We start from the raw sequence: 18540 nt of genomic DNA on the forward strand, positions 1-18540 counted from the left end.
TTTTTCTTGCATTTTTCGAAATCAGATATTCCTGCATGCCTCTTAAAGGTCCTGTTATTATACAACTAGCATATTTCAGAGCACAAGGAGCTGAATTAATAACTGTTGAGGTACTCTATTCTAAAGTGCTGTCCTCTATTGCTAATTTAGCTTGTGGTTTTTTCCCCCCTTTCAGATTTTTTCGTACAGAGTAATTGCTCTGGAAGTATGTTTTCTTTGTGGTCTCATCTTGTGGATATTAATCAGATTGTTTCATTTTAGCAGTAGCTTCTACTGCCCTGGCTTCTTGCCTTGCAAATTCCTTGTGCCATAGATTATTGCTCTGTGTTTATGTCACTGGAGGTTGTGCATGGAGAGAAGCAGCCTTGGTTGGTTTCCCGTGGTTTAGCACAACAGGATAATCTAGATCCCAGTTAAAAGCAAGAGTATGTGAAACTGGATGCTAAACCACCACTGCGGCACTGCCTCTGCTCACATCTGTATTTCCTTTTGAGGTGTCTAACCCAAGAGATGCTCTCATCTGCGGTGACCCATCGCAGTTCCTGGGAACCTGCTCTGCGGCAGAGGGTCATCTGGAAGAAGCAGCTTTCAGTCAGGCTCTGCTTCATTCTCCTTCTCCCTTCCCTGTCTTACTTTGGAGTCTGTAACACATCTTATTTCTTCTAGGACTCCCTAGTGCCCAGGTATCTGCTGCCAGCAGCTGTCTTGCTGGCTGCTTCGTGCAACTGTTGTCAACTTTACAAAGCCGCTAGCATGTTCCTTGCTGAATGGTCCCTTCAGGTTTGCATGCTTATTTCTGCCTTGCTGACTTTATTATCAGCACAGCTTCCCCAGCCTAATTACAACTTCCCTCTTCCCACTGCTTACTAAGTTGCATGAGCGTTTGGATGAACCTCAAATGAGCCTGAAGACAGCAGTATGCAGAACCAAATAAGTGCCCTTAAAAGTGGAAGAAGGGCCTCTAGATGGTCTGAATATTGCTTATCTTTGGAAGGTAGTACCTTAAAGGCCTATTATTTCCTAATAACACATTTTTTGTTACCAGGGCTTAGATTTATGCTTTACAAAATAAGAATGAGATTTTCAGTTGGACAAGGACACCATCTGCAGTCACCAGATGCAGTTATCAAGATTAAATTGCAAGACTTGTCACTGATTATGCTGGTAATCATTGAGGTGATCAGTGTAATTATCTTGAGATCAAGAAGACATTTTCTCTGATATGGTACTGCAGAATTAAGTTGAAGGAGCATCCATCATTAGCTGCTGGGTAGAGTCAGGGTATGGCTGCAACCAAGCACTTGTCTCTTTCACTTTGATCACATTATTTTATAATATGGGAGAAAAATAAATCAGCAAATATTTTGAAATTGACCTTTTACATTGAAAACATTTTCCATTGGATTTTATCAGATTTATTGAAAACCTACTGCATTGCCTAATCATGAAAAGCTCCTAGACATTCAGTTCATAACCAGACTTCAGAACAGACTTTAGTCTGGGTCTCTTCGCCCAAGGAAGGCAAAGTATTTCCACTTCACGTTATTTTAAGGTTTTAAAGTATATTTTTTTTCTATATAGATCATATGGAGGATTGACTCAGCTGCTGCTGGAAAGGGTTTTCTTGCCAAACAGAATGGTTGTTGATGTTGTCTCAGAAGATGTGACTAAGATTTGGTAGAATATAATCCCAAACTCTAAAAATGTTTTTGACTCTAATGCACGCTATTAATTAATCTAGAAACAAATGTTACAGCTTTGGAGAACTCTTTACACACAGTCGTTTGAATGTGTTGGAGCATTTCCCTGTAGTGTCTAATGTGGTTCTTCATGTTCTTATATAGTGGTAAAAAATCCGTTTTGCAGATATGTTTGCTGAGCAGTAACTGGCATGTCTTGAGCCTTTGTTCATTCTTCTGCAGCTTGTCAAGCCAATTTCTTGCAAATATAGTGATAAATTATGTTCAAGAGATGATGGTATTTATGTCTTATGCCTTCATTTTTAACTTCATGTTGCCACTACATATTCACTGTAAGTGTATGTAGTGTTTTGTTTCCTTTTTCAAATGGCATATATACGCGTACAAAATGGTGTTTATATTACCCACCAGGGTATATTGCTCAGGGAAGGTACGGGAGCCTTTTGTGGTTTAAGTCATATGAAGAAAATGCAGGAGATAACTGTGAATAGTAGGCAGCACTGAACATCTTCTAAAAAGCAAGTGATTCAGTCTTTGTTAGGCCTTGAAAGAAAGAGGTCTAAGAGCATCCCCAACAGCTGTTTCTTTATTTTCCATCAAGCATGTCAAATTTCATTCCAAGAAATGTGTTGCCACAAAAGACTTCCAAGAGCAAAGCATCATAGGAAGGATAAGAGATAACTGGTAATACGTTTCTGTCATTGATCTGTTATTATATCTGTTAAGCTTCACACAATTATTTATCATCTGAGAGTTATAAAATAATTCCTGACTTGACATGAAAAGGGAGAAAAGTCAAATACATTTTTTAACATGAACCCAACCCATCAGTCTTAAAGTGCTGATTCATTTGCCCACACAGTATAATTAAGTAAGCTTTTAATCTGTAATAAGGAGTGATACATTCAGTGATCTCACAATCAGAAAGTAATTATAGCTTAAAATGTTCATTTGGCTCTCCTCAACCATGTTATTACTCCATGACTGTTAAGAGAGGGTGTTCATAGCTTAGGATCTGTAAACTTTTACCTACACAGTTTGCTTCTGCAACTGGAAGTGGTTTGCTATGAGCAGTTGTTAGAAAGTTGTCTATACTGGAAGGTTTTGGGGAACAAAATGTCGACTGGCATTCTGAGTCCTGTCTTAGGGGAGAATATTAAAGTGTGAGTACATTTGGTGTTTCATTAGATAATGAATCCATTATGTAATTGGAGTTCAGGCTCAAAATGATTAATCATGATGTTTCAATTATTCATTGAATCAGTGATCTTTTGCACCGCTTTTTTCCCACCTCATTTGCTGTTGGCTTCTATTAATTTCTCTTCTTACTGCTTTAGGATTTCATCTTGCCATGTTCTGAGATCCTAAAAATCTTCCACTGACAGAGACTTTCATCTGGGAATTTAAATCACCTGGCACCTTGCAAGGAGCTCTTGGCATCTCTCTGGTTTGGTGCTTCATAGCATTTTAACTGCCTACCTTCAAGGTAGCTGTGCTGTGAAGCAGCCAGGCAGCCACACCATGTTTGAGGACTGCCAGGGAGAGATGCCTGAAAGACAGAGGTTGTCCCAAGACTCGAGACTAGATTCTTGTTTCCTCTGCTAAATCGAATTTCCTGATGGTGTCCTGGAGCCACAGAGAGGGTCAAGTTGCCCAACTAGTGAGACTGCCCTTAGCTGTGGCATACCACAGAGCCTGCCCCGCTGACAGTACGCAGGCAATGTTATTTTAAAAGATTGTGTGTTTGTCTGCAGGAATTCACTTGGTACCCATGAAATTTGTTCTTCTGTAGTGCACAGACAGCACAGAGGTCAGAAGTGGCTGCTGTGTTCTCCTTCAGGTCCTGCTGCTCCCGCTCACCTCCAGCTTGCAGGTATCCTCACTTCCCAGCTCAGTTCCCACTCAGACAGTCATGTTGCCGTTTTATCATATGTCTGTATGGAAGTGAACAAAAATTTTTTTTTTTTTTTTCAAATTACTGTTATTTTGACACTATCACTTTTGAGCCATTGTCTAAATCCTGGAACAGATTTAAAGTAAGATATGGAAGAAGGAGACTCAGCATTTTTACATCAGCCGCCTTGTGTTTTTAAACAGTTGTGGTCAGATTCAGCCCGCAGGTGTTGGAGGAGCCAGGCAGAATTTCATGGAGGTTTTTCCTGCAGTGTGCACAGACTCTTGTCCTCCAGAGGTTCAGCTGCTCACAAACGCAGCACATAGATGTACAGGACAACCCAACATGTAGCTTACTGGAAGGTCTGTACTAACCAGTAGTATAAGACTGATTAAGGATAGGATGTATGGAAATAGTTCTTCCCGTGGATATCTTCTCTGTTTTGATTCTTCATAAATAAGCCATCTGCAGTTGTTTGGGAGTAGTGGTGGCAAATCTTCTTCAGTTCAGGTAAAATTGCCCTGTTCTCGGTCCTTTAGCAAATTGGACTGTTTGGGTAGGCTAATCAGCTGTGAACTTCAAGCCTTTAGTCTCCATCTTATGGCTGTCTTGTCAATACTAATTACAAGGTAATATTTTTAGAGATAAACTAGTGTATGGCATTTTATGACAATATTAATGGCCAAAATAAAAAAAGGAGTACAAAGACATAAAATACAGCTCTTTATGGATGTGGAGAGTAAGGCAGGTTTGTGTGTGTGCTGTAACAAACAGACTGGCATTACAAGAAGAAGAGTTCAAGAAAAACAATCCATTAAAAAGATGAGTGTTTTCTACTTCAGTGGGTGTGGGTAATTTGTTAAACTTGACTTCAAACAAAAGTATTCAATATGGCAAAGTTAAGACCTATTTTAATAGAGAATAGGAGACTGGATTTAACAATAAACATCTTTTCTATATACCAACATAGTCAATGTCTAAAAGAGGGAAAGAAAAGGTTATAATAATGTCAGGTCTTTCAAAAATATAAACCATCTCAGTAATTGTCTGGAAGTCAGATAAACAATGATCTTTTTACAGTGTTCCCTTTTAATGGATTCTTAGCTACAAAATTTTAATATTTATTCAAAGTGCAAGTTTGCTCTAAAGGATGTCTAAAACAAGAGCCCATAGGAGTCTTTATTTCTTGGGCTTTTCTAGTTCCATATCAAACTTCCGCTGTTTGCACACAAGAAGGTTGTTACTCTGAAGGTTAGGAGTTTGCTTAGACTGGACTTGAAAAGTCGAGCTGTTTTTTTAGGGATCTCTTGAAGGCTTATTGGGCACACAGCCAAAGCTGATCATTTCATTTGCAGATGGTAGAGCTGCACACATGAATACAAGCAGTTTATAGATTTTTCTGTAAGTTGTCTGGACTGTACGTGAGGAGAAGGGAGCACTTCGACATGTGCAGTGCATCTCCAGTATGGAGAGCCAACAGTTGCTCACAGGGTTGCCTTTGGTATTAACTGAAAAAGCAGTGACCGTTGTGGTAGACTTTGTGATCTCAGGGAGTGTGGAGCTTTGTGGTGCCATTTGGGATCTGTTTTCAGACCTCCTTCTCCAGGTACTGTGCCTAAAGTTAGTAGCAAGGTCATTTGAGTTTTCCAGCAGTACATCATCAGAAGTGTGGTATGGCTGGGCAGGTGAATTGGACACCAGACCCTATGATCCACATTCTTGGGAAGTTGGGTTTTACAGAAGTTTTTCAATTTTTCTGGAGGTCAGAAAGTGACAGACCAGACAGACAGACAACCCTGTTGTTGAACTGTTGCTTTCTTCCTTTTGCCTCTTCCCATTCGTGCTTAGTCATTTGAGCATGTAAACTACAGTAACAAGAAATTCCTCTCTAATCATGGCACCTTCGGTAACCACAAATACAAACGATGCATGCAGATGACGAGCATCTCTAGTTAGCTGTGACCCCTTTGACGCTGCTGGACTAACGGATGCAGTCTTTTTCATCTTCTTTGAAGACAAGAAGGGACATTATTCTAGTACCTTACATTATTGATAGGGAAAATGGAGTTGCTGTCACTGAATTTCCTTCACAGCGAGACGTGTGTGCCGTGCAGCTCTCTTTGCACAAGCGGATGGTGTAGTTGCTCAAATGCCAGTGAAGGCATATTTTAGCTTATAGAATCTGCACAGATGATCATGCATGAGATGGAAATATCACTTGGCATAAGAGATCAGCAGTGAAAACCCTTTGTAGCCCGACTGTCTGACCCTGGAAGCCACATGAAAATCTGTAGGTGGCTGACAGCTATGCTCTCACTTTCATACTGTGCCCCCAAACTTGACTCCACAAGCTTGCCTTGCTCCTGTGCCCTCACTGCTTCCCCCAGGATCCCAGTGCTACTGCAGTTGGCCTTAGCATCACTCCTGCTTTTGGGACACTGCTGCAGTCCCTACTCACCTGCTGGGCACCTTGCATACTTCTGCCTTTTGGTTTTTTGCAACTCATTTTGTGCCCTGGCTTTCTACTCCCATGCAATCTCTGAACCTAACCCCAGGGGATAAAAACTTCTGGTACACCTGGGACTTACTCTGCCCATTGACAGTACTGCACTCTCCAGTTCTTGGGGTTGGGCTCCAAGGGGGACAGTTATCTATCAAATAGCTGTGATCAGCCCATCAGCCCCTAGAGTGGGAAGAGGGAAAAGAGAGGAAACACTGCATTGTGGGTAGAGACAGGAACATGATGGTAGGAAGCATGCCTCCCAGTGGACCCTGTGTTCAAAAGTAGACCATGCTTCAGCTGCGGCTTGATGCCATAGCACCTTGAGTCTTTTTTTCTCAGCATCCCTTGACATTGCATCCCGAAGAAAGAGCATCTTCCAGAATACCTGCAATATTTATCCCATTATTGCTGGAAGAGTGCATTCTGCACCGTGCCTGTGCTGGCTGGCTTAGGGAACAAGAATGTTTTTTAGGATCATATCTTTCTTCATTTTCCCACTTCTTCTTGTTTGTGAATGATAACAACAAAAATTAAAAAGCCTCCCACGTCTCGTGTCACTGAAGAGTCCTTTTAGTCTGTGATCCAGTGAAGGTCAGTGTGGTACTGACCACAGAGTTTGACCACAAGCAAGATGAGTGATGATGTGTGGTGGTTTAGCCCCTGCCAGGGTCTGAGACCACGCGGCCGCTGCCCCTCCCCCACACAGGGAGTGAAATACAAAGCCCCAAGACTGAAATAAGGAAAGGTTTAATACAACAATGCAATAGCAACACAACAAACAATAACAATAACAATAATAGTGATAGCAATGAACAGAGCAAAATAGCTACCAAATACAGCAGTTTGAAGCACGATGTACAAAACCACGAGTCCCGCGCCAGGAAAAATGTGACCTGCCAGGATGTGATGTCTGCATGGTATCTGAATAACCCGGCTAGAGCTCCCCCCCACTGCTGGGGAAACTTAACCCTATCCTGGTTAAACCAGGACATGATGCTGTGTGTGTGTCTGGAGGTCTTAGGTTAGCTGGACCTGTGTCATCCTGTTTTACAGACTTAATTTGTGGCCCTCATTTCTGTGATTCAGGAGAGGAATCATCCCATGAAGACATCTAAATTAAATACATTTAGTCATGGTTTTGTCTTTATCATGTGAGATCTTACTTGATGAATAACCATCAGGAAAAAGGTCTCTCCTCAACAGAAATGTTTGGGAATTCAGGTGAGATTCCAAGTAAAAGCATTGTGATAATGGAGTGACTTGAACAAAGATACTAGGCTGTCACAGGTAATTTTTGTAGTGCTAGAAACTAATCTTTGAAGCACCCTACTGCAGTCTAGATACACAATATACAGAGAAGGCATCTGATGAACAAGCAGGATGTAAATCTCTCTCTCTCATCTGGAAGATACAAATTTCGAGGAAGAGTGTCATCAACAAGTGTCTCCACTGACATCATCTTGGTGGTGATGCAAGCTGATCCTGATGGTTGAGGGGGTTGTGTGTGTGTTTAAATTCTAGAGGCAAAATACATCTTAAGGCTGATTTTAGTCTCTGCTTTTGAGTCCTCTGAGAGCAGTAGCTGCCCTTCAAGTACAAAGGACTAGCAGCTGTTCCACTCTCACTTTTTATGGGGGCAGAGGCTGTGTGGAGGGCCAGTGAGGAAATACACATGTGTGAGCACTTGGCTAATGACTGAAGACCTGCCATGTGGATGCTGAAAGTCTCTACAGCACAGTAGAAACCATTTTTACCTCCCCTTGCCCTTCCCTTTCTCTTTTGTTAAGTCAGACATCTTTAACTGTATATATGATTGATTCTTTTTTTATGCATCTTTTGTTGTCTTAGCATTGTCCTAAACAACAAAAAGTCTCAGTCTGTGTCATTTTTGTGCTGTTCTGTGGATGGTTATAGGATTTCCTATCCTATATCTTGCTCTGAAGACACAACAACATAAATTAATACTGCACATAGTCTTGTCATAGACTTTCTGTGTGACTTGGCTAAGTCTGCAGGCCCTTTTTTCCAGGTGGGTAGTTGGAGGCACTAATGCTTCTCTACATCACTCATTTCTTGTGGGGAGGAGTGATTAATCAAAAACCTAATTTTGTAGTATTGTGTTCAGTTGCTAACAGACAGCCTCTGCACCTTGCTTGCTGGAAAGGCAAACATCTGCAAGTTACCTGACACCTGGAGCTCAGTAGAAATCTCACTGTGCATTAAAAGCAGAGGTGCTTTCCTTGAGGATTTCAGAATTTGTACATCCATCCTACATTGGATGTTTTGTACTGAATGATTGGTCTTGGGGAAGCATAAGAGGAAAGATTGAAAACCAGTTTAAATTGCAAGACCGTAAAGAATTCTTTTGTGCAATCTTCCCTCTGTAGTTTTATTGCCCTGCGATATTTGACTTGTAAGTTAGGTTTTCTATGTTTGTACTTGTATTTTAGAAATGTACTCAAAAAGCATTTTTATACCATGCTGTTACCTGTGCTTGTAGTATTGTCATTTCCCTGTGCCTTCATTTACACTTTATTTTTTTGGTTTTATTTGCACACTTCTAATTAATTCATATATTCATTTTAATTCTGTGTTTTCCATCCATTTCTCTTTAGTCTTTAGTGTTTCTGTCTGACATATATGTCTTGTCTTTATTCCAGCTTTGTTACCTTCGTTTATTGTGTTCCAAGCAGAGAAAATTAGATAGATGTTCAAGCCAAAAATCTTTCTTTTGGTGTTACAAATGTATGGATCCTAGTTCTCTTTTCTCTTGTTGCAGTCACTAGGATGCCTGTGAGTTAAGAAAGTCCTTGCTGTAAGTTTGTTGGTGAAACCCAAACCTCAGATACCCCTTGGATCAAATATTCTGATTATGGAAGTAAACAAAGCTCTGTTTCCCCTGACTGATGTTCAGTCCCATTGGGTTGCTTCCAGTTAATTTACTGAGAATTTGCTGAGCTTTATTCTTGCTCAGCTGAGTTTTGTCGACTGGGTTGTTAATTATGGGGTTAAACCTGTATTTGCTCTTTCTAACATCTTAAAACTGGGGAGATTTTCTCCCTCTTTATCCATTTACTTAGTTATCTCTTTTGAAGAGGCATTGCTTCATTAAACACTTTCCTGCTTAGTCTGTAATGATCCTACTTCCACTTTAAACACATTAATACATTAAAGAGCCTCATTTATCTTCAGTGGGATGAAGATGTTCCACATTGGTGCTTGGGATCTCTCTGACACATGATCTTTGGTGGCGTAGCTGCGCTATGGAGGACTCAGCAGGGTCCATAGTGTAATTCCAGTTTGGCAGGGTTTTTTTAGCCTGTGATAAAGCAAATATGATATTTAATTGCCACGCTCTGGTGAGAAGAGTGTGATTTTTATGCTTCTAAAAAATTAAGCATCTGAGAGTACTTCAGGTCTTTGCTGTTTCACCCCAGTCCATTCCTGTGGTAGTACTCTGGTATTGTTGGTGGGAAGCTACTGAATACAAGTAGTAGGTGATGAGATGATGCTCATTCCGTGGTGATGAGCTCTTTTGGTGCAGCACAGTAGTGAGACACGTAAGCATGAAGGGAGAAGAAAATAGGGGACGGGCCTTCTTGCTGCAGCACCCAGGGCTGCTGGAGGGAGGAGCAGATTGCCAGCTCAGAGCTGCCAGAGGGAGCAGCTGCCAGCTCCAGCTTGGCCTCCGAATGGGCTGCACATTTTAGCAAGTACTTAGCGCTTTTGGGCAGGCTGGGAGAAAACAACTTCTGGAGCTTACATTCTTCTGTAGCAGATTTCTGTCTGATCTGAAGACCAGGCACTGCAGTGACCAAAGCCACTGGGAGAAATGGCAAGGATGCACCCAGTGCAATGGGCTTCTTTCACATAAACCCTATTTCTTCCACAGAGGTCCTGTAGGACTCCATTGATTGTGGAGGTGCTACCTCACCTTTCTATCCACACAGGGAGTTTTTTGTGCTCTGCTTACTTCTTAATGGTTTCACATTCCAACGGTTAATTTCACAATTTCTCATAGCTAATAATTTCCTTTCTTTTTAATTTTGGAGTAGAAGTTTTATGGAGTCCCAAGTGTAAACTTTCTGTTTAGGTTCTTGGGCAACCTCTCTTTTGATTAATAAGTAAGTCGAAGAGTAGTGGTGATACACTACTCTTTGCAATAGTTGCAGTGAGTATGCTGAGCTTTTGCCATTCCTGAGCCATAACAATGGAGTAATCACACATAATGTACATGCTATTAAGATGGGTTTGACTGGGTTTTTTTTCCTGTGGCATACTAAACCTCATCAAAAGGGTTAAATAAAACTTGAGCTATGGGTTTGAAATTCTGCATAACACATCTGATCCATATTACTGTGATGTGCCAGAAAATGCAGTTAGTATGCAAGTTCTGCAGGCAAATATGATTGCAATGCAATCTCTTCTTTTTCCTGTAAAATCACACATATCCTCCCTGCAGCGATTCTGTTGTTCAGTGGACTACAGTGTGGGTTTGGAAAAAAAATATATTCATTTATATGTAAATACAACCTGAAGGCTGCAAATATCCAAGCTGCTACAGAGACAGAGGGCACGTACATGAAAACAAATGGACTTGTTGGGGTTAGAAATTCAGAGGTTACCATAATAGAGGAAAAAATAAATGAGGTTGTCTTTGAAACCTTATAGGTCAGCATTTCAGGCTTCTGTATTTGTGCTCCAATTAAAGGAAAAAATGAAAAAGCTTCTGGATATTTACTATTTTTAAGCCAACTTGAGAGGGGAGAAGCAGAAACAATATTTTTCCTATGTTCTATTAGCAAATTACATGCCATGAATAAGATTTTTTTTTTGTTTGCGTCATAAGTGGGTTTGTGTGAGTTTTTTAGCAATTGTTACATTTCTTTCTTTTTCTCTATGTTAAATGAAAAAAAAAATTTCAAGAAAACTGAAGGTAGAAACTATTTCTGTGGGTCTCACAAAATGCTGGGAGATCCAGGAAATCCAGTGTTCAAAAGCAGAAGAGAAGGAGATGGTGGATGGTTTTGGTGTCTTGCAGCAGCATTTGGTATACTTAATTTTTGTTTCTTGGTATAGTAAAAATAGTTCCTTGCTGAAGTACTTTGATTTGGACTTAAAATGACATAAATTATTTGGGGGTAAATTCCCATTAACCACCACAAATTCCTCACTTACCTGTCACTGTTGCAGAGATCCAACTCTTAGCTCCTATTAGTGCATCTTCTACTTTAGCAAGGGAAAATGTAACTTAGTTTTATAGCTGTTCTAGAAAAGTCTGTGATAAAAACAAACCAGTGCTGCCTCTATTAAGTATTAAACCCCAGACCTGTTCAATTTGTAGCAAGTGTAGTCTATCCTCTTAAAAATGTCCTAGGGATTTATATACTAAACTCAGATTAATGCTAATAGGAGTTACCTAAATAAATTCTCTGGTGCACTGATAGGATAATAGATCGTTTATTTAGTGTTGCATTTCACTTTGACTTAATTTTATTTCTAAATTTTATTTCTATTTTTTTAATGTAAACAAAATTGGAGTTGGAGTTTATGGTATAAGGAACTTTTTCTCCTTCCTCTCTGTAGGTGTGCTTCTAAGATGAATATTGACCATGAGGAAGCCCATGTGTTAGTCAGTTTTTACTAATCCCACCGAAGAAAATGAAGCCACGTTTCAGCTTTGCCAATCCTTTTCCCACCACTGTTGGCTGAATGAGAAATGGTCGTGTGATTATGCTGACACCCCAGCATGCATTTGGTAGACCTGTGGTTAACTCGTTCCCTCTCCATGTGTCTGCTCTTACAAAGTTTTGTCCTCATGATACTGTGCTTTCATTCTGCCAGTATGTGCCCAAAAGGCTGCCTCTGTTCTCACTCCGGAGGTCTGAATGTCAGCTGTAGCAATGCAAACCTCAAGGAAATACCCAGAGATCTTCCTCCAGAAACAGTCTTACTTTATTTGGACTCCAATCAGATAACATCTATCCCCAACGAAATTTTTAAGGACTTGCACCAACTGAGAGTCCTCAATTTATCAAAAAACGGGATTGAGTTTATAGATGAACACGCCTTTAAAGGGGTGGCAGAAACCTTGCAGACTCTGGATTTGTCTGACAACCGAATTCAAAGTGTGCACAAAAACGCTTTCAACAACTTAAAGGCCAGAGCCAGAATTGCAAACAATCCCTGGCACTGTGACTGCACGCTGCAGCAGGTGTTGAGGAGCATGGCCTCCAACCACGAGACAGCCAACAACGTCATCTGCAAGACTTCTGTGCTGGATGAACATGCGGGGAGACCGTTCCTCAATGCTGCCAACGATGCTGACCTCTGCAACCTTCCTAAAAAGACTACTGATTATGCCATGCTGGTCACCATGTTTGGCTGGTTCACCATGGTGATCTCATACGTGGTTTATTACGTCCGGCAAAATCAGGAGGATGCAAGGAGGCACCTTGAGTACTTGAAATCCCTGCCAAGCAGGCAAAAGAAACCAGATGAAGCTGATGACATTAGCACTGTGGTATAGTATTCTGAATACAATGACTGCCTTTGTGATGAAAACTAGATTTGGATGACGCTGAAACCAGAGGTTTACTTCTAACATTCATTGTAAACATTAAGACTTTTGGGTTTTTTTTCCTGTTTAACTGAATTATGCCACTGTTGAGCTTTCTAACAGAAAGTTTTGTCTGGGTGGTATACTTTAATTATTTCTCTGGTGGTATCCTAAAGCAAGTGAACTAATATGTAAACATTAGTTTAGACCCATTCCACTATTTAATAATGAAATTTATTTTTTTAATTTAAAAACCAAATAAAAGCTTAAATTTGAACCATGTAAAGCAGAGTAGTTTATTGATCAGAATCCTGTCCAGTGCCAGAGCACACACTTGGTTTGATCAGTGCTCGTGAGGTAAAAGAGAGAAGCAATGACGAAGTGGGCTGTGAGAGGTCCAGGAGTGGAGAGTCCCCAAAGGGCACTTCTCTCCGTGGGGTGCAAGGTGAAGAGCTGGTGAATGGTAGCCCATTCTGGGGGCTGCTTGCCGTGACGGGAGAGGGGCGCAGTGTGGGGAAAGCAGAGTACCCTGACTCTGGGTGTAAGAGACCGATGCTTGGGTAAGATCCCAGAGGGCATTTCGACAGCTGAAGAGGAGCCAACATGAAGGAGCAGCATTGCAGGACATCGAAGAGAGGTAAGTAAGGAAATGCGGCGGGTTTTCCTCTTATGCCCACTTACTGCCTCCCATGAGCTTCAGGCAGGAGTCCCTAGCGCTGGGGAGGACAGCGAGAAGGCAAGAGCAAAGTTGGTATACTGTTCAAACTAGTGATGATTAAAAAAAAAAAAGTTAAATAAAGTTAGTCTTTTTAATCTATATAGAGGTTTGCAACTAAAGTGGCTTTATTTTTTAGGGTGCAGCCTTTTTAAAAAGTGGGATGAAATAAGTGAACGTATAGGCTGGGCATATTCTGTTGTGTGTTAGAAAATATTTTTGTGTGATTTTTATGGATAAATATTTAGGAAAATATAAAGACTACGCAGTTAAACTCAGCCTTGGATATGAAATGGATATTTTAAAGCTCTGCTGTCTTTAAAAACATGATGGTTTTCTCTTTTCATAGATCAAGTTTTCAAAGGGAACAAATTCACAAGAATGCATTCCTCTTGTCCTTTATTACCATAATAAAATGATACTTGTCCCTGGGTCCCTACAGATCCAGTCTGACAGACATTGGAATATGAATTGCAGAAGGGTGGATTAAAAATGCATAAAATGCTTCTTTGCAATAACAAGCGTTACAGAACAGCCTTAAAAAATTCAAAAGACTCTAGAGTCTTATCTCCCATTAGATTAGCTGTTATTTCTGTTACAATTATACTCTTTTATATTTTAGAGAGCACAAGCTTGTTTATCTTATTTGTTTCAGAACATTGTTAAAAGAATATCTAAAATTTGTTTCAAAGCAGGTGAGAGAATAGGAAAAAAAAGACTTTTTTTTAAATGTACAGAGAGTCAGCGTTTTATGTCATCTTTGTGGTCTGAATCTTGTGTGAGTAGCAGTTGTTGTGACTGACTTAGCTATTTTCATTGTTTTATCTTGATGAACAGTTTTTGGAGTATTAAGAGAATGTTAATGTTTGTAAAGGGCACAGTCAAAAAAGTCCAGCTCTCTGATATTTCTGCCTCCCCCCTTTCCCCTCCCTCATTAAGTAAAAATTTTCTGAGGAGGGGAGTCTGTTGACTATACATCCTGCTTAGTTTGCATTTTATACCTTCCTTTTTCCAAGCTCTATCTTGCTGAACTTTCCAGCATTGTCAAAGTGCCACCCCCAGGCCCCCAAGCTCTCCATGGCCTCCTGCAGGAGCCAAAAGCAGTAGGGCTAAATACACGTGTGAATCTGAAGAGAGCAGATAAAATGTTTCATTGTACTGGCAATATAAAAAAACCCTACTAAACGGGCTGAGCCAAGCTCATTCCTGTTATAATTCTCCTAATTTCCCTAAAATTTCCTCCAGGGTAAAATTTGTCTGTTTCTATTACTGTGTTCTCCAAACAATATTTTGGATCCCACCTAGTATGCTGCTTTTGGGAAAAGCAGGAGGGACTACCTAAAAGAAGGGACTGAATTGGAGGTACTAACTTAATCAAGAATTCAGTGCTGTTTATTCATAACTAAATGCAGGAATTTCTCCACAAAATTTGAACAAAATTATTTAAACTGCAACATTTACAAAAATCTGGAGTCTTAAAACACTAAAAACCACAGGTTTTTAAAATTTGCTTTCAAGCAGCTTTTTTTTAAAAAAAAAGCTCCTCAAACCTGACTGACAAAGCTATAAATAATTTATCTTTAGTTTTTCCATTTTTCCACTTTATTACTTGATCCCTAAGACTGATTCTGGAGCTGGTACAGTTTTGCCCCAGCTGACCTTCTGACTGCACGTGTTTAAATCCTGACCAAAACCAATTTAAACCAAGTTAAGCATTTCTCTGTAGAAATGCTCTAAAGGGATGGTTTCATATCAGCTCTCCAGGTCTACTGATTTTCTTTAATTGACTCCCTATCAAATGTCTCTCCTCACAGAACTTTTCTACTTTTAAAGCCAATACTGAAATCTGTTTAAAATCTGAGAATCAAGGCAAAGCTCTGACAACCAATAAATGCAAACTTGTCAAGCTGAATTTAGCTGATGAGGAAAATTAATTAAATCACTGTTCCTCAGCTATGTGGACTTGACAGTGCTAGTATTCCTGTCAACTCAAATATTTGTGGTATATCTCTTTGTTTCATTGAAAAAAAACAGAAAAGAAAGATTAAAAACCTTTAGCCTAAGAAGATAGTTATTTTTATCATGTTTGCTGCACAACCTTTCTGTCCAAAACTACTGTCTCTAGAGAAGCCTACATTCTGCTCTTTGAAGTCAATGGCACAAACTTTTAAACTTTGATTGCATAACACTTCAAGGAATTATTTTATTTACAAAAAACAGTTTTGCTCAAAAATGAGCAAATTGGTGTATTTTTAGCTGTGATGCCTTAGCATATAAATACAGATGAGAGGAAATGAATGTTTACATATTTGCAGGAGATAGCATATGACAGAAAATGAGGGAAATGCATAACACAGTGATTCTTAATTTTTTTTAATTAAGGTGCTTCAGGAAAAGTAGAGCTAGGACTCAATAACTTAAATGTGATTAATTTCTCTACCCTGATTTTTTAAAAATGTTTCCTAGTTTTTGTTTGTAAAGGGTAAAGAATAACTTTCTCAACATTAATTTTTTCTTAAAACTAATACTGATTTTTCTCTGTTAATTTTCTGGTGTTACGCTCTGTTGGTAAGATCTGTGGTGGTGCATTTGGGCTGTGTGTACTTAAGCACATTTTTATACTTCTGTTCTCAGTTTTGTACAGAATTGGATACAGGTATCTTCACCATTAATGTACATTATGTTTTTAAGTCTTCAGTAGCAAGATTTTGCACTGTAATTGCTGTAACTTTCAGGGGCTGAGTACAAACTGAAAGTGTGGTGGTGCAGGTTTTGGTCTTCCCAGGGAGGAGAGAGGAGAATTCTGGTTTACCAAAGAGATGCCATACAGAAAATCCACTGTAGTGTTTTTCAGTTTGAAAGGGGCAAATCATAAGCATTAGGAAGCAAGCAAAAAAGGGGAAAGTAAAAGGAGCAGCTGGAGGCTAACACGCCTAAAGGTATCATGGAGTCTTGCGGCATGTTTAGATGTGCACTGCAGCCTCAGAGTGAACCTGAAACAATTTTAAAAAGGGTGCCTCTCTCATGCCTGGGAAAAAAAAAAAAAAGCTAGCATTGCTAAACAAGAGTAAATGAAATTCTCAGGAGTTAAAAACATAGTCTTTAAATTGTCGGAGTGAAACGTGAGGAAGGAAAATAGAAGAGGGTGCAAATTCTCGTGGGGTTAGATGATGTAAAACTGTAGTATGGCCAAAGCAATTGGGAACATTTTTTTCTAAGCAAATCAGAAACAGGAATCCCACCTTGGCAAGGGCCAAGAACTAACTGGGTACTAAAGGAGGGGAGCACTGTGGATAGATCGGGCAAATCTTCCAAAAGAAGCTAGGCTAGCATATGAGAAGGGGAAGAATCATCCTACAAATTAGTTACTGGTTAAAAAACAGAAGTGAGAAGGAATTATCTGTTTTCTTGAAGGAAGATGGTTACTGAAATTTCTGAGAAGGTGCCCCAAAGATCTCAGAATGGGACCAATACTGTATGATGTATTTCTGGGTGATGTGAAAAAGGGAGTTAATAATGAGCTGATAACATTTGTGGATGATAAACAGTTATTAAGGGCAGTCCAACCTACAGCTAACTGTGAAGAAATACAGAAGGTTCTCACATTTCTAAGTTAGCAGATGATGATAAAATGAAGGTTGGATTTGGTGTGAATAATTGCAGAGTACTGCAGATGGCACGTCCTTAGCTATGAACACAAGGATATTGTCTAAATTGGCTATAATCAAATGGAAAAAACATCTTGGAGGCACAGTGGGAAGCTCTTCAATGACAAATACCAGAAATTATTAGGAGGGAAATAGCCAAACAGCATGGTGGAATGGCATGATAAACCACTGAATAAAATCTGTGATGAACCCTCATCTGGAACAGTGCATTCAGTTCAAGTTCCCCTCATCTCCAAAAAGATGATATGCAGTTTCAGAACTACCAAAGATGTAGAGGAAGGTAGGAAGATAATCAAGGGTATGAAGTTGTTTCCATAGGAAAAGACATCAAACATCCCCAGGCATGGGGATGAGATGCCAGAAGAAGACATTACTATGTAGTAGTAACTTGAGTAGTAACTTGAGAAGGACTGATCATCATTTCTTGCAACAGAAAATAGAGCAGTTCTGATTAAACAATGCCAGGCATCAGGTGTTGGGGTTTTTTTAAAAGTATTTTTTGTTAGAAGGCATGCATTTAAATTATAAAGTACAGGATAACATAGAGAAGAAAACACATATTCAAGGGCAGGACTCCACAAATTCATGGAAGTCAAGGTTGCCAGAGGTTATTTAACACTGCTGGCATTGATGTGGACACAATTCTCAAGAAGGAAAACCCCTGATCATCCCAGGAAGCAGGGATGGTTTCCCTAGGAAAGGCTCACAAGTCTGTGCTTCTCTTATTGTTTCTGAGGTGATGCTGTGGATGGGTTTTGAAGAATTGAAGGTGGGCTTGATTTTATGGCACCGATGCTCTCATGCAGACAAAGAGATTTCATGTGCATGGAGTGGGAATGAAGCCTGGGAAAAGCAAAATCACATTCATCTGTTGGCATCTCCTCGCTCTGAATTGCAGTGCTAACTGCCGGGCAGAGTTTGGACACTATGTGCTGAGTTGTGCAAGACTCTGTTAACTAAAGGAGTGACAGCTTTTCACTGGGGACCTGTGGGAAAGTTATTCAGAGATCATGCACATTGAGGTGCTTTGATACTACTTTTACAGCTCACCTGGTAGTCCGTCTAAAAAGGATGAGGATTTCCCTGTAGGTTCTTCATTAAGAAGAATTCATTAAGAAATCCCTTCATCACTGTTTCTTCAAGTGAAAACTGATGTGATGATGATTTAATGAAAGTATGAGTACTTCACGGTGCCTTTTATGACAGGGAAATACCCTGGCACCTTTAGTTTTGGTTTGCCTGAGTCAGTTAATTTGAGGAGTGAAGCTAATCAACAAGCATTAAACAGAGTATACATGCTGTACCATGGCAATATACGAAGTAGGTGGTTTTTGCATGCCTATACGTACATGAGTATGTATGTGTGCAGGTCATCCATGCATCTCTCAAAATCACCCTTATTTCCCTCCAGTTAGTCATGTGCATGAGTGTGTCAGATATGTGTACACATATGTGCACACTGATAAAACAGAAACTCCTTTGGATTCTTTCGTTTCCCCTA

General features: G+C 39.9%; 1 protein-coding gene across 4 annotated transcripts in view; it reads left to right on the plus strand.

Annotated features, from left to right (window-relative positions):
• Positions 1-12942, plus strand: part of LRRC3B (leucine rich repeat containing 3B) — a 47458-nt gene extending 34516 nt beyond the window's left edge. For 3 of the 4 annotated variants that reach the window (XM_074839057.1, XM_074839067.1, XM_074839074.1), the window contains exon 2: positions 11684-12942. In XM_074839057.1, coding sequence (XP_074695158.1) covers positions 11847-12626 — 780 coding nt within the window. In that variant the 5' untranslated portion in view covers positions 11684-11846 and the 3' untranslated portion in view covers positions 12627-12942. Of the gene's footprint in view, positions 1-665; positions 684-11683 lie in introns of those variants that run through there. The other variant, XM_074839084.1, reaches the window with a different exon arrangement.
• The last annotated feature ends 5598 nt before the right edge of the window (positions 12943-18540 follow it).

The sequence above is a fragment of the Strix aluco genome, chromosome 1, assembly GCF_031877795.1.
Source record: "Strix aluco isolate bStrAlu1 chromosome 1, bStrAlu1.hap1, whole genome shotgun sequence".
Taxonomy (NCBI): Eukaryota; Metazoa; Chordata; class Aves; order Strigiformes; family Strigidae; genus Strix; species Strix aluco.